The sequence below is a fragment of the Lepidochelys kempii genome, chromosome 4 (assembly GCF_965140265.1).
Source record: "Lepidochelys kempii isolate rLepKem1 chromosome 4, rLepKem1.hap2, whole genome shotgun sequence".
Classification (NCBI taxonomy): domain Eukaryota; kingdom Metazoa; phylum Chordata; order Testudines; family Cheloniidae; genus Lepidochelys; species Lepidochelys kempii.
Window position 1 is genome coordinate 63,884,716 of NC_133259.1, and position 17,486 is coordinate 63,902,201.

Genomic DNA, 17,486 nt, shown 5'->3' on the forward strand with positions numbered 1-17,486 from the left:
ATGCAATGAAACCGCGATGGAAGTAGTAAAGGACCACTGGAATACCTCAAAATTACTGCAACAGGTAGCAATGGAAAAACATCTCCAGTTTTCTCCCTCTCCTTGTGTCAGGGAAAAGTATGAATCTATTTTTTCAGGATTCGGTGGAAATAAATACTGCATGATGAGGATAATACTGATACTAAATGATACAAGGATGGATGGAAGGCACTATACTACATGTAACTGTCCTGAAGGCTCTAGCTAAATGATCAGTGAAAGTAACTTTAGAAAAGCAGTATGAAGACTGCAATTCCCTAATTTTATAGACTACTGAATTAACAAACTGTCTTCTAGGTATAAAAAATCACAATCAATCTCTTTATATGAAAACCCGCATTCAGGAAGCTCTAAAAACAATGTTGTAGCAATGGTGGGTTTTTGGTTTTTTTTTTTTTTTTTTTATTTGTTTTAAATCTACAAAACAAAGCAGCTTCCTAATTAAAGAAAAGGATTGATCTGATTCCAAATCCTCTTTCTTGGTGATTAAGAAATAAGAGTATTAGATTATTGAAAAGTACTCACATTTACTGAACCAAAGATTTTCAGTGTTTGCCAAATGTAACTATTAATATGATTAGGAACCATGTTATAGAATAATAGATATTTTTGTTAGAGCTATGTGAAACCTCTGTATAAATACACCAAAATAACAGAAAGGTAATCTACTGTAGTACTGTATCTGGAAACCATTCCTAGATATATTTTCTAAGTGGCTGACACTTGAGATGAACCCTTCTGCTCATATGGGGTCCCATTAAAGTCAATGGAAAGACTCCCCTTGACTTTGATAGGAATTTTATCAGACTCCTGTTTACACAACTGGTAGATTTACAATCTAGATACCATAGTTGGGGCTTTTGTTTGTTTTGGAGTTCAATAAATACTGAGCCAGTCTATTGTATTTGCCTGGTAGTACTCCATTACTTTGTCATTAACTGCTATCATGACATAATGAGATATTTATGTATAAGCATATTTATGTATAAGCATCAGTGTCACCAGCGTGAGAAATAGCATGGGTCTAGCATGAGATAGCAGTACTGTAGTGCTTATTGCTTTTTGTTTTCTTCAGTGGAGATCTTGACTTATATGGTGGTACCTCTGCTTTATGGCTTTCCTCCTGAGAGGACACAAAGGAGTGCTGCTCCCAGGGCATATAAAACACTAACTGTTCAAGAATAATACACATTCCCCTCAGAAATCAACAAACAGAGGCATGAAAAGGAGGCCAAGACATCCCTCTGGTGAATCAAAGAAAATATGTCTTATTTGGATCATAAAAATAAATAAATAACTACATACATGCATACATAGAGGGTAGGAGAAGAGCAAAGAAGAACTTGTACCCATGGGGTGAGCACTGGACAGTTCCAATGGACATGCTGCTGGGTCCGACACATTTAGCATTACTGTGTGAGAAGAATGGGGTCTAAAGGTTGATTTGGGGGTGTAAGAATGCTGGTTCTGGCGAAACCCAACTGAGAGTGCCAATTCAGGACAAATTGCTTAAAGCAGGGCAGTTACCACCCAAGGCTGGGGTTTCTATGCACACCAAGGCAAACCAAACCAGCCAAACAGAGAAGACTTTGGTTTCACCCCACTGGCTAACCACAAGTCACACAAGCAGTTCCCTTAGACACTCCAGTTTCCCAGTATCACAACCAGTGCCACTCGTTATAGGGACAAATGGTTATGGGGGCTACTCATTATGGGGACAATACCCCAGTAAAAGAAGAAAGGTTCTCTCGATCCCGAAGGATCAAGCCCCAGACCCAGGTCAATACAAATCAGATCTTACCCACAAATCATGCTGTTGCCAATCCTTTAGAATCTAAAATCTAAAGGTTTATTCATAAAAGGAAAAAGATATAGATGAGAGCTAGAACTGGTTAAATGGAATCAATTACATACAGTAATGGCAAAGTTCTTGGTTCAGACTTGCAGCAGTGATAGAATAAACTGCAGGTTCAAATCAAGTCTCTGGAGTACATCCACAGCTGGGATGGGTCATCAGTCCTTGGTTCAAAGCTTCAGTGTAGCAAAGTTCCTCCAGAGGTAGGAAGCAGGATTGAAGACAAGATGGAGGAGCTGCGGCAGCTTTTTATAGTCTCTTGCCATGTGGTCTTTCTTTCTTTGTTCCAAAGACAAGCTGTCCATCACATGGCCTGGAAAAACCTTAGAGTTCTGTCCATAGGCAGGTCCCTGCATGCCTTGCTGAGTCACAAGGCGTGTCTGCCTTCTCTCAATGGGTCAGTTGTGTAGCTGATGGTCCTTAATGGGCCATCAAGCAGGCTAGGCAGGGCTGACACCAACTTGTCTGGGGTGTCACCCAGAAGCATAGCGCAAGTTTGAACTACAGACAGTACAGAGCCAATGTTCATAACTTCTACTACAAAAATGATACACATATACAGATAGCACAATCATAACCAGAAAACCATAACCTTGTCTTAGACACCTTATTTGACCCCCTTTATACAAGATTTAGTGCCACTATAGGACCTTGGTTGCAACAATGTTCTATATGGTCCCAGTTCAAGTCAATCACGTCACAGGGGGCTTAGGGAAAATGTCCCTACTCCTTCAGGTGACTCACACTGTGGCAGACACGTCTTGGATTAGATTGGGCAATTAGTGTTCTGAGCATCGATGCTGCCATATTGACTTGCCTGGACCTTGGAGTCAGGAGAACCGTTGCAGGGGATTTTCTAGCTCTGATCCTGCTCAGCCTTCCACTGTGAGACCTCAGTTCTGCTGTCTCCACGTTATCATTAGCAAATGACAGCTGGGTTTTGGGTGTGCCCTTTTGGCCATCGAGCACATTAGGTTAATCTGTAATAGTTGTATGAATATGTGATCTACTCAGTGAACCAATGCATTGCTATATCAGGCCATTGGAATGTGGGAATGTCTTGCAACAGTTTAATATTGGACTGTTGGGACAACAAGAAGGCAGGCAACAGTAACAGCCCAGATAAGGAACAGCCAATTTGAAAGACAACAGCAGAGCTGGCAGTTGAGAAAAGGCCACTTCCAGGCTCCAGTATGAGTTGCACAGCTACTTTGCTAAGATTGGGCACCTAGAGCTCAACAGAACTCTAAAAAATTGAAAAGATTCTCCAGAGAAAGTGTGGAGGTGGGGGTGGGGTGAGTGGTCAGCAGCTGTTGCAGAGGAGAGCCACTGATACACAGCAAGTCTGCATCAAGAGACTTGTCTCTACAGACCAGAGGTGATGGTACACTTGGATTAAGAGGAATTTACCAAAAATCTGGAAAGGAAGGTTAAAGTTTAGGCAAGGTCTACAGCTCTGCTAGGTTCAGCCCTGTCCTCTGATGGCTGTGTACCTATGGGTGATTAAACATGTTTGTCTGGAAGAAGTTGTTTTGAATAACTTTAATTAGCCTTTGGTCACAGACTCCCAAAGGAAAGTTGCTTGTGAGTGCCAAGTACAGTTGGGCCTGTGGATTTATGATGGTTGAAAAGAGGGATGGGGGGGTTGCCACCCTGGTATGCAGTCGAATAGTGGCAGACCTATGGGGTTCCACTCAGAGAGATGAAGGGAACAGAAGGGGACAGTTGAGAGGACTGCAAAGGGATCTAAGGCACAGCTCATCCTGTAAATGTGACAGTCCATGGTGATCCAGTCTAAAGTAGGATGAACTTCAGAGTTCCACTCAGAAGGAAGTGCAGGAAGAGGGCTGTCACTTGGAAAGAGTACCCAAAGAGACATTGGGGGAGTGGTTATAGGTGCAACTCACCCGTGAACCATGATATCAGTTTTGGAAGAAAACATCTATTTATTTAAAATAGGAATGAAGTCACCTCAAAATTAGTTTTGGAGTAAATTGGAGACCTAAGCTACAGTCCTCTTTGAGCAATAGCTTTGTTATGAAAAACATTTAAAAAATAATTGACCTGCATAGAAAAATAATGGGATTTGAAAAGGACTCTAGGAATCTGGAATTACTCAGACTTCCCGCAAAAAAAAAAAAAAAAAAAAAAGCAAAAGCACTGCAAATGTTGGATTCCCTGTTTATTTTATTCAAAAAACTACATTGGCTCACTAGATTTAAAGGTTTGAGAATCCCATTGAATGGAAATCCCTGATTCAACTTGAAGTATGCTCTTGCTACTAATCCACTATACTAAACTGATGAGCCAAATGCTCAGCTGTTAATCAGCACAGTTGCACTGAAGTCGAAAAATCTATTCCGATTCACACCAGCCGAAGATCTGGGCTCATATATTTTAAAACAAGGGTTCGTTTTAAACTTGCATTACAGTGGCTGCTGCTCCGCTGAAAATGCACCTCTATAGAATATATGTTGAATTGTTTCAATACTCACAAAGCCATTTACACACATTGAAATGCAGAGTACTAGTAAGGGCTCATCACATGAATAGAATGTACCTGTATGTCCATTCCATTTAAGAGTTTGTACGTACTTTTACACTTTGCCTCACTTAGTTTAGTAAAGCATCACTTGCTCTAGCTGGAATAAACTTCCTGTGGAACAAACAAGTAGTTGTTTTTTAAAGAGATACCATTGTTTTGAGTAGTAGCACCTGATCCTTTGAGAGTTCTTGCTAGCTAGCATCCAAGGCTGCTCAGTCACCACTTTCCTATCTGTGAACAGAGAGTGTGCTATCTCAAAGATAAATGAAAAGTTACACAGTACTCCTTTTCTTTTTGCGAATACAGACTAACACGGCTGTTCCTCTGAAACAGTTTATACAGTATGTCTGAAAAATTAAAAGCTGCATGTTTTGTATTTTTAACAAACAGAACCACATTTATTTGCTAAAATCATTTATAAATTCACAATTCAGAATGTATCATTCATCATTAATCCTTCACTGCTAAAATAAACTGTTCTTGCATTTTGCTGGTGTATGACCTGCTGGTAGATGTTGACTGAACTGCCTGTACATAAATATTCATCAAAATCCGCAAAGTCATGGATTTAGACTCACCTGGGATGTGAGTAAGCCAGTTGCAACAGTGTCACAGTGTATGACAGGGTCTTATAGGTCATCTTTACACAGACAGTTGTAACATATACAAATTTTAAACTGGTGTCATGTATCCTTTGGCCTTAAAACAAACTTTAAAACAAACAAAAAAACAACAGGAATGACTATGCCAGGCTCGCTCCCTAAAACCTTTCAGTGGTGGCTTGTCATGAGCATTTGTCCTTAGGAAGGAAGGCATGTCATATTGTGTCTTTGGAGCTTATTATTGGTCAAGCTTATCGAGTTCTATACTCAACATGGTGGCATTTCTCTGTTTGCCTGTGTGGATATAACACAATAACTTTTGAACACCACATCCAGAAAGGAGAAATGATGGACACATGGAGCCCCTGCCATCTGTTTAGCAGAACCACAGCTTCATGCTCCTCTACAATTGTCTGAAGACCAAAAAAGTGGTTGATGGCACCCATCAGCACCTTTCAGCATAACAATATCCCTATCACATCTCTGTACATCCTCCCAACGGAGATGACCATGTTGACATCCTGAATGAGTTATCTCCCCTAGATAAAAAAAGAGAAATAATAATTGTTGAGGAAGAGGAGAATGGAGTGATGTACAGAACCCTGTGCAGGGGGAGATTAAGGGATCTTCGTATGGGGTGGAAGAGAGGGCATACAAAACCCATGGTACTGGGGAGGCTGCTGGGAGTTCCTGAAATACGGGGGGAATGGGAGGGTGGCACACAGTGAGTTTTTGAGAGAGAAAGGAGGGATGAAAGGATTCCCTAGTTTTCTCAATGAATTATGCGACCCTCCCCTAGGTCTTAAACCATAACATCCTGCTGGTAAAGGTCACAGTTCATTTTGGGTTTTACACTCACACACACACACAAAAACCCCTGAAGCATCTCGTCAGAGAACACATTGTTTTTTTACCATACATTTAATTAAAAGGGGGAACATATACCTGAGTTTTACCCCTCACCCCCCTCCAAAAAACACACACACAAACTCACTATCCTGCTGGTAATAGCTAATACATTGTAGGGAGAGTGGTCACTTTGGATGAGCTATTACCAGCAGGATAGTGAGTTTGTGTGTGTGTGTTTTTGGAGGAGGGTGAGGGGGTGAGAGAACCTGGATTTGTGCAGGAAATGGCCCACCTTGATTATCATGCACATTGTGTAGAGAGTTATCACTTTGGATGGGCTATTACCAGCAGGAGAGTGAGTTTGTGTGTGGGGGGGTGGAGGGTGAGAAAACCTGGATTTGTGCTGGAAATGGCCCAACTTGATGATCACTTTAGATAAGCTATTACCAGCAGGACAGTGGGGTGGGAGGAGGTATTGTTTTATGATCTCTGTGTGTATATAAAGTCTGCTGCAGTTTCCATGGTATGCATCTGATGAAGTGAGCTGTAGCTCACGAAAGCTCATGCTCAAATAAATTGGTTAGTCTCTAAGGTGCCACAAGTACTCCTTTTCTTTCTACTTTCTAGTGTATCTTGTTTTAGCTCTATCTGAATTTAGGAGGATGAAAATTGTAAGACTCAGATTTGCTTCTATAAATTTCACCTCTTCATGATGGCTGTAGTCACTGATCACTTAATTTCACTCTATTGTCTGGTTACAACTGCATACTCCTTACTTTCCTCTTGTTCTTCCATAGCAATAGCCTTGTGTTCATGGCTAATCACAGACAGAATGACATAATTAGTAGCTTTCTGAGAATCTGATTCAAATGAAAATTAATAAGCAGACCGAAGGGAGAATGTACAGATCAAAGATGCCAATTTTGGCTTTCTCCAGGAGGCTAATACTATTTTCTTCATGAGCAAAGAGTTCCCTTTGAAGACACTCATACTATATACCTGACATGCTCTCGCCTGTCTCAAGCCAATTAACCAGTTAGCTTCTCTTCTACTTTACATACCCCCATGATGAATACAATATGGTAGGCTTCTAATATTAAATATTTGTCCAGTGTATAAAACACCCAGAACTGCTGCAATCAGAGCTGTGGCAGGTCTGGGACATTTGGAGGCCCACCACAACTGGGCCATTAGGAAGTCTGGGAGGGGCGGGCCTTGGCTGTGAGGTTCAGATTTGTATATGCGCTATCCAGTGCTGCAGTTGAGTCCCACTTCAGTTGTGCTGTAGCTGTTCTTCCACAATTTGTAAAGGAGTACTTAGTGTGCAATGCCCGTTACAGGCTCCTTTGCATACCTGGGTCTATTTGACACCCGAGGACTGCATTCTAAGTATCAACATAAGACTGCTCCTGCCTCAAGATGAAATATTCAGGGCTCTAGATTAGCCAAATGTCAACACAGATTTCTGACTGTATCTTGGGCCAGATTTTTAGCCCCTCCCTAACTGAGTCTCTGGGCTTCACGCTCGCAAATTAGACAATTTAGCTTTAAGCACTGATATGCAAGTGCAATCAAGTAGTTTGACATTTGAAACACTTAAATTATGTCTGTAATTATTTTCAAGCACTGGTTTCATGAGCAAAAATGAAAGCCAGCATTTATGAATCTTGCCCTTGATTATACTATCACATCTCTTCTTTGCCATCTTTTCTTCATGTTGGCTTTTGAGGTAGTGTGTCTCCCCCTAAACAAATATTCAAGAGCTACTAGAAAAATAACCCATCATACACACCTATACAAATGCACTGTGGAACAAAATTCAGATACTCTTTCAAGCTATGGAATGAATACTGCTTGGATTAAAACCTGCTAATACTTCAAGAAACACCATGTCATTCTCTAACTACTGTTTTTTTTTATAGGATAGTAACTATGGTTTGTTGGTTTGTATTTTTTTAAAAACCCAACTGATCTATAAAAAAAGAGCTAATTTTAAACTTTCTTTTCTAGTATAAAGTTTTAGGGTCTTATTCTCTTCTCATCTATATCAAGAATCAGTGCCTTTAAGTCAATGGATTCATACTGATGTAAAATTGTTGTAGGTGAGAAGAGTATCAGCCATTTGCTAAACAAACCAAAAGAGGCAGCCTATGTCATGAGGTGACCATTTGATTATTTGAGGTGGTGATGGTTCTCTATATTTGTTCATCTGTTATATATTTAGAGCTAAATTTTCAGTAAGATGCATGTAAATGTTCACATACATCTATGGCCTCCGAAGTTATGAATGCAAGTATGTAACAAAACCACATAGAAAGGGTATTTGTATGGGCCTTAAGTGAGCCCGCTACTCTCCTTGCTTAATGATCTCATTCTGATATTGGACAAAAATTAAGTGTCCATGCTGATTCTTTTAGCAGAGACAGTGAGGCGATGAGGGCAGCAGTGGCTGCAGTATGTGGAGAACGTGCCTCTCTACGGCTCTTTCATTGGACAGTTCACTAGTTCAGTTTTCCCAACATCCAGCAAAGATCAGGACTTTACTGATTTAGACTCAGTCCATGTAAAGACAAAGAGAACAGAGTAGATTTGGGGAAACAACCAGAGGAATTGTCAGAGATTATACTAGTGATCTCTAATGAGTAACAATGGGTCGCCCCTTTGTTACTCAGGTTCACAACTGAGAGGTCTTGATGGATCCTTGGACGTAGGGAGATAGAAGCAGTGGCAGTGGCCCTCACCCAGAGTCAATTTTCCACCTGTGCTTAGCCAGAATGATGATGGTGTTGAGTTTTTTTGTCACAATTCTCATCACATTTAATCGTTTGTTTGTCCTCTGTTACCACAGCACGTTCTTCATACTTGAAGACAGCTTTCAGACACTGTATTTGGTGCAGAATACAAGAATCGACTCACATAACTGTATTTCTACAGACCATTGTTCAGTATGAGCTCTAAGTTCCTGTTTATTTCTGGGTGCAATTCAAGCTCTTGGTTTTGATATGTAAATTCTCAGCAGGTTGGGGCTGGTCACATCAGATACAACGATTTCTTTGTGTAATGCATTAGTAGTTGAGATTAGCTGAAGTGGGCAAGGAATTTACTTCCACAAATATGATCAAGCAAGACCACAGTCTGTTGACCTTCAGAACATGAAATAAAACTCAACTGTTTTCACACATATCCCCCCCCCAAGGGAATGGGATGAATGATTGCAAGGCTAAGGGGAAACAGTGGAAGTATTCCTGGATGGTGGAATTGGTGCAAATTTATGGCTAATTTACAGCTAATATGTGTATTTTTTAGGCGCTTTCGAAATATTGATGCAGGTGATTATCCTTACTCAAAATACCATGAGAGGTGAAAAGTTAAACATCACAAGTAGAAATGAAAAAGGATGGAATGGCTAACACTGGTAAATGTTGTAGGACATGTATGAATAATTGACAGTCCTTTTTCAAAAGTTAGCCGGACACCTTTCCTGCCAATTAAAATAAATGGCCCAAATTAAGCTGGCATTGCTAATTCAGTTTCAAGCCTAGTCAGGGTACCCAAGAATTTTGAGCTAAGTGGGCAAAAGGATTTAATAATTATACTTTGACATTTATATAATATTTTTCATTTATAATTCTCCTGAATAACTTTGCAAATATATTCAAGAATAATTTCATTCATCACTGAAATCCCTGGGTGGAAAATAGCAGCTGCTTAACAGCACACTGCAAACTATACCCATTTAAACTTGAAAGTGTAGAAAAAATCTACATCTAATTTAAACTGCAAGGTAATATATAGCAAGACAGAATATAATTATCCTATCTCGGGTATAGCCAAGACTCAAGACTTAAAAACCAAATAATGCTATGAGATTTTAAAAGCTAAAAATATTCAGGGGCTCACCCAGCAAAAATCCCTCCAGTAAAAGCCACCTAACACCATGTTAATTCCACTGCCATCCACATCACTTACAATAGCAATAGTCTTTTCTTTAGAAGTCTCCCACGTGAGAACTTGTTAAGACAGATGCTTCTTAACATTTGCTTTCGTAGCTGACAAGATCACATCTGAGATGGCATTGCTAGAGACAAAACCCAATGATTATAATTTTCAGCCTATACTTTTTTAAAATCATTACGAGCACCAGTGTTCTGTTTTAAATGTGTCTGTAAATGTATGAACAACAAATATGCTTGAATTTTTGATGGGATGGGAAACTTTCAGATATTTGCAAAGGTGTTTTTGGGCCCATATACTCTTTTGTGCCATATGTCTTCACATTGGAAATAACTTGTTTGCAGCAAATATAATTAAACAAGTTAAAGTAGGTGTTTTGAGCTTAGTTTACCTATTTCTGTGAGCGAATTAATTGGTGATTAATTAATACTTAGGAAACAGAGCAGTCTGTTGAAAGAATGTAACTGAAGGCAACGTGTACATGTTGGAAGATACAACCATCAGATTTCTGAGTGGCTACCTCCACTAGCTTATAAAAAGAAACTGCAGTGGCCTCTCACCTTCCCTCCCCTGCGTCCATTGATGTAGGTACTCAACACAAGGCAGGTAGATCATATTTCAACTGATTATTGGTATGAAAGAAGTTATTAAAAAGTAAGTGCTCCAGAGCGCTGCCTCCACCACTCTTCCCTTCTCCTATCAAACTGATGGAAAATTCAACATGATTTCCTTGCCTCAGGTGGAGTTCATTCTTCTCTCTGGATACTGCTAAATCAGCCCTGCCAGAGCTTTGTCTCATAAAAGTACAGCATTCTTTTGGAATAGTTCAGGTTGGAACACATAGGAAGCTTACACAATTCCCAGTGGAGGTCTCCATTCTACCCCATACCCGTCAAATTACACATTTTAATGCTGTGCTGTTCTTTCAATATACTCAGTTTTCAGAAACAAACTTTTCCAGCAAATTTATATTTACTGTAAATTTGTTTGCCATGTGGTTTTTGACTCCTTTCTGTGTTATGACTAGGTTTCTCAATTTGTATCTATGAGCAGACCATAAATCTATGAGCAGACCATAGGTTACAGAGGAAAATCAGGACTTTTACCACAGGACTTCTTCCATTTTTGTGGGAGGCCCATGCTAAAGTATTGTCACAGAACATTATTAGACTATATTTTAAAAGATAGCATTGATTGGGACTTCATTTATAACAACAATTAATAAAGTAAGAATCTGAAACTGCCTACTGTATCTTGCATATGCACATCAAGGTGGAATTTTGGCTGCATCAAAGTCAATAGGATTTTTGCCATTAACTTCAACAGAGCCAGAACTTCACCCCCCGATGCAGGGAAGCTGGAAGGACTTTTTAAAATCAGCAACTGGAAACCAACCAAATTGTGGGCCTTTGTGACAGCAAAATGTGAGAACAAAGCAAGCAAACAACTGCTTCAACCACCTTATCCAAATATACTTACAATAATAGATTTTAAACTAGAATTCAGCAAGTTACTGGGCCAGATTCTGTGCTCGTATAATGTAATTTCATTGAAGCCAATTGAGTTATTCCAGTTCACATGAGCAGAAAATTTGGCCCACTATGTTAATGGAAGTTTAACATATTTAATTTACAACTGAAGGTGCCTACTACTACCAAATATTTTTGAGTTCTTAAAGAAATGTACTTTGACCAAACTGTTAATTGACTATTTTATTTATACTTCAATGAGACAGTGGGGCTAACACACAATGTGGCACAGCTTCTCAGAAATATCCTTTACTGTTGGAGACATAATCACACTATGCTTTATAGATAAATAGAAGTCCTGAGTCTTTCTGTGTAAAAGCAAATGTAAAGCTTCCCAGTTGGTAAAGTTTCTCCAAACAAAAAACATATGCTGCATATATCATTCATGATATGCAGTAGGTGATGAAAGGCAGATGAGCCTCTTCTCCCTTGGCCTTCAAATAAAAAGCAGTGTTATATGTTTCTTGGTTTACTACAATAAAATATAATTTATGGCTGTATTGCAACATTCACTGAAGTCAAGAATGTTTAAAATTGAAAGGGTTTATTCTCCTTTTGTCAAGCATTTTCTACATACAGAACATCCACATGGTGTAAATTACAGAAGAAAAATGCATAAGAGACAGACTACTGTAAATAATTGAGTAACAGTTTACATGGCTCTCATTCACAATGGGAAAAATTGTTAAAAAGGAAAACAGATTCAGTAGCTAGAAATGTAAGCAGATTTTTTATTTTAATTAAATCTACCTGCCAGGAAGTTTCCTCAAGCTAAAGAGAGATCTACTGTATCACACAGCACAGGATGCTACATACACACACAATTACAATGCTAGAAAATTTCAGGTTTCTAAGTGATTTTACACAATCTAAACTGGAGCAAAATTTTACTTAGAAAAGCTTTTTTTTTTTCTAATTGTCTTTAGTAAACAGAGGACAGTTTAAGAGCTCATAAGCATTCCTTAGGAAAATAAAAATAAATAAAAATTACCCCCAAATATTTATGTCATTACTGTAAGTCTTAGATGTTTTACTGCTGGCTTCAATTAGTCACATGTTTATTTTTTTCTGATTTTATGTGCTAACATTGTTCTAAATTTAAGAACCTTATTCTCATTTAGATGTGTAAGCTATGTTTAAATTTAGAGTAACAGTTAGTTAAATTAAAAAAAAATACAAGGGAACTTTTTTTTGCAATAATCCAATTAGAGATTTGGAGTGGCAAATCTACTAAGCAAATGGAAGAGGTTATGAAATACTTGTACATGACATAACGCACAAGCAAAAACTCTATCCACTGGTTGTTGTCTTAAATCCAGTTCTGAGTTTTATGTTAAGTTCTTCAAAATGCATGTCTCACAAAATTATTTTAAAAAATAGTTTTCTTGCCAGTATAAGTGAAGCTTCATATCAGTATGAGAAAGTGTGATTTATTCTAAGCAGATACACATCTTGTTTCTCTTTAGTAGAAACTCCCTGTTGATGCAACCCTGTGATAGCAAAATAACCTGACACTTAGATCTGTTACAAAAAGGTAAAACTTCTGCTATCAATTGAAATGATCTCAACTAAAACTCACAATAAAAATAAACTTCTCAAACTGCAGTGATCAAAAAACAGAGTACAGAAAAAATTGCAAATATAATTTGCCATTTTTTTCCTTAATGTGCTCCACAACCTGATGGAGACTAAAAACTTGAGATACTAAATGCTTCTTTTCAATAACACAAAATCCTGTAGCCACACTGGGAATAAATTATATAATTTCTACTCTTCCTTTTCCTTGTGAGACATTCCCTTCAAGGCACAAAAAGATTAAACAGTGGACAGGATAGAACATTTCAGTTTAAGAAGTCTAAGGTTGCACAACACTTCTTATTTTTTGTTGGAAGAAAACCAAACTGGAATTTAAGTATATTTCAGTATGCCACTTACAAATGCAATGGATCATATTAAGTCATTTGAAATTCCCTGAAGCATAGGTTTGTTGTTTTACTACCTTAAAATATTGTATCATCATTTCATAATTAAGCTTTAGAATTGCTCTCATTATTAAGGTGTAGCATAAATTTCAATATTGATTTTAATCAACCAATGTATCCTCAGATGGTCATTAGTAATAAGTCCCTTTGATGAATAATCAGTTTTAACAATTTTCTATGTCAGAGTTAATATCAAATTGTATCTGAACCAAACAAATGACAGATACAGAAGGGTCTAAATTTCAAAGGAAAACAATGTAAATTTAAAGAATGAAGTTAAGTGCAATGTACTGTAGAACTATTCATTCGGTAATTATCTAATATGATTCCTTATGCTTCTCCAACCCAAATTACTGTGTTGCCTCTCTCAACTTCAGTGATTTCACAATTTAACTTATTGAGTCTTCCATCCAGGATAAACAGGGATTCCTTGGAAGGTGTCATAAGGTACTGGCCAAAGAGACCACTGTCCTTGATTAGCCGGTTCTTACTGCTCCATGGCCATTCTTCTGTCTTGACAGGCTCTTTAAGGCTCTTCACCATTTTCACTTTGCCAGAGGAGAGCTCTACAAAGAGCACATCAGTTTGTGTGCTGGAACTAGCATAGATGTTGTATTGATGGGCTTCAGTAAATGATGGCTGAAAAGCAACATCAGATATGTGCAAGTTAGTGTGAATATCAAATGCATCCTGTACTTCTCCTCTGATTGTAATGGACTGGACCCTCATGAGACCTTTCACATCATCAATGCTGACAAGGTAGTGCCCATCTGGAGAGATATATGGGGTGCCTGTCACATCACCATTGTATCCAATCACAGAATCAGTGACACTGTCCACAATAAGCTGTGGTAGAATAGCCCCAGTTGTATCAGGCTTGCAGCAGATAAAATAATATCCTCCGAGGTGTGTATAAGCCAGAGACTGAGGAATGCAATTATAATCCTTTAAACTAATTGTCTTGATGTATGACATAGTTTCAAGATCAATTTTCTGGAGCACAGGCTCATCTTTGTGAAGAATAAATCCAAACCTAAGAGGAAAAAGCACAACATCAAAGAAAGAAAGCCCATAGTCTAATTATGCACAAACGTGCAATCTATGTAAGCAAAGTAGATGAGTTAAGATGTATAACAATATGTTCCTGCATATCTCAGCTTCAAATGTTTCAAACAGTAAGCTGCTTACAAATATCTATGTTTTCTTGGCTTCTTTGCAATTATAATTCAGAATTTGTAAAGCAAAATATTTTAAAACCATTGATCTAGTTAATTGGAAGAGTATAATTTGTTTTTTTTTTACAAAGGGTAAGAGGTAAACATTATTCCGGATGTGTCTAAATCTATTGGCATTTTCTATGTTCAGTTATAAAATCAAGTAACTTTTACCAAAACCAGAAGGGATACAAAACTTGAATATCAAGATGCAGTACATCCCACATATTTTAATTCGCTTCATTTAGTTCTCATATTTTGTTGAGAACATCAGATTAATCCATCTGAATTGCTATTCAGATAATAATCCAAATCCTTCTAATTGAATTCATCTGAAATAAATATCAAATAAGGATTTAGATTTATGTCTTTCAACCACAAGGACCTCACTTATAAAATTTTTAAACAGCCCTTCTTAAATCACAGAATGTCGATTGAAAATGAGCTGTACAATTAAACCCTAAAATCCCTAAATTTTATATTGATAAAAAAATTAATATAAACTCCATAGTAGTTCTCTAACTATCTGCACATTGTCCCACAAAGGAGCATTTCTGGTCCCATTAATTATTGCATTGCACTCACACAAAAACCTTGAACATTTTCTAAAGCTTAGGAAGTGCACAGTACTCGTTTCCCTTCAAGACAAGAGCATCAGCAGCATTTTTTCTTAATAGGTGCTTCATCTCGACACACATTTCAAACCCTAACTGACCCCTGGATCCTGAGAGCCAGGCTTTCTTGCTGCTGAGTGCTAATATATCTGGAAAGCCTGACAATCTGAGCCAATGGGTTAATAGGATTAACAACAAATAAGGATGACAGTGATGCTGGGACAGGAAATTGGAATGGATTGACTGAACAAGATTAGGCTCATATTGTGTTTTGGAAAGTCTGATTTTGGATGCCTTTTCTTTTAGCTTTGACCTTGACTAAAATACGCTCCCACACTCTTCTCATGAAGCCTACTGAGACTCTTGATGCATGATATTGTGTTGCTGAAGGTAAAATACAGTATTCGTACTTCTGCGGTAAGAGCAATGTAATTTGGCTAATGCTACACACATTGTGAATTGGCAAATGCACACGTTTGTCAGACATTTAAAACAATATTGGGCACAATTACATACTGAATTACCATTTGTAACACGAGGGCTCTTGTCGAGCAACAATATGAAATCTTAAAACTATATGGCCCACTTCAATGCATATATCAACACACTGCATCCAAATGCAGAGAAGTAGAATGATTTAATAAAGGTGACTAGAAAAGAGTAAATAATAACTAAATCCGGATGTCCTTTATGTAATGGCCTCCACTGAGAGTTATCTTTGGGGATTGATCCCCACACCTGCAGTGCTAAACGTAAAGGAACATTAATTGGTAGCAACAATGGACTCATACTCTCCATGAATCAACCGGTTTAACACACTTAACAGTACTTACCTATTACTCAATCTTTCCCATACGAACCATTCAACTGGATTTTTATTTGGCAAGCAATGACTGGGCCAGATAACGTCTTCAATTCTGAAACAAAACTCCCCTTTGACTTCACCTTTAATACCAAATTCCTTCCTCTTCCCTCACAAAAATTGTAACATTAAAATTGCTATGTCAAGCATTCAAAAGTCAGTAAATAAAAATCAAAAATGGTTTGTCCCACAACATTAACTCAGCTTAACAACACAGCCTTTCTACTATATGGTGTGCATTAATAAAAACAAAAAAATACATTTAACAAGGAAAACAGGATTTGAAACCACCATGTATTTGTAACACAGCTGAGTTAACACTGTGGGAGAAAATCTTAACCTTTGGCATTTCTTGACTTTTGAGATGAGTGAATACAATTGACGATTTAAAAAAAAAAATCAGATGTTAAATACATTTTTCTTTTAAAAATAAACTTGTTTAAAATTAAATTTAAAATTATAACAATGTATGTTAAGGCCTAAACTTGCTACAATTTATAAGTTGACTTGTGGCCATGATCCTGAAGAGGTTCTGAGGCAAACTTAATTTATCTATAGTTTGCAAAATTACCTTTATGAGTCAAGCCAATATAGCTAAAGTGAAAACAGAAAACATACAGTATAAATATTAACATTATTAATGTTAAGGTAAGTTTGGCAATCAAGCTGAAGCCTAGCGATGTCTATTAGTAGTTATATTTTTGTTAGTAGAAATAGCATAGGAGTTAGCATAGATTATAAGATTTAGCAATATGTGCCTTGTGATAAATGTGTAAACTGCAAAAGTACCAATATAACTTTTGAAATAATGAAATTTTAGAAACTTTGTAACAGGAGCTGATCACATTGATGTATTAAAACTATTAGGAAATGTACTGATGCAAATAGCTTATGTTAAGAGTTGAAACCTTAATTATGGTCTTTCAGGATACCATACACAGGCAAGAGGCTAAAATTTAACAAGTTATCATCCTGGACATGTGTGGGTGTTCAGGGTATAAAAGCTAATGTGTGGATATTCACAAGTGGGTTCAATAGAATGACAAGAGCAGGCAGCAGGCCAGATCCTCACTTCCACTTACAATGTGCTCCACTTATTGATCTTTCCATCTTCATTTCTAATGGTCGCCATAAGATTGTAAGTATGAGCAAGAGAGGGGACATTTTGTTATCTTTACTTTGCTTTATGATAATTTTCTATTCTTTCAATTATATTTACCTGTAACACCTAAAACTCAATGTCTGTGTGTGCACCTACCAATCTCATACATAATAAAAGTGACTGAAGAAAAGAATCTGTTGTTAGTGACCTGTGCAATTTCCTCTCCAAAGTTATCAAAGGCTACAATTAAAACATTTAAATAAATAAATGTGCTGGAACAATGAGCCCTCCTCTGGTTGCCCCGTCTCAAAAGAGATATATTAGAATTGGGAAAGGTGC

The 17,486-nt window shown here is 37.7% G+C and overlaps 1 protein-coding gene across 9 annotated transcripts in view; it reads right to left on the reverse strand.

Annotated features, from left to right (window-relative positions):
• Nucleotides 1-11,900: 11,900 nt before the first annotated feature.
• Nucleotides 11,901-17,486, reverse strand: part of FSTL5 (follistatin like 5) — a 561,575-nt gene continuing 555,989 nt past the window's right edge. For 6 of the 9 annotated variants that reach the window (XM_073341502.1, XM_073341509.1, XM_073341503.1 and 3 more), the window contains 2 exons: nt 16,017-16,100; nt 11,901-14,388 (listed from right to left, as the gene is read on the reverse strand). In XM_073341502.1, the coding sequence (XP_073197603.1) occupies nt 13,686-14,388; nt 16,017-16,100 (787 nt within the window). In that variant the 3' untranslated portion in view covers nt 11,901-13,685. The remainder of the gene's footprint in view (nt 14,389-16,016; nt 16,101-17,486) is intronic. The other 3 variants (XM_073341507.1, XM_073341506.1, XM_073341508.1) reach the window with 1 other exon arrangement.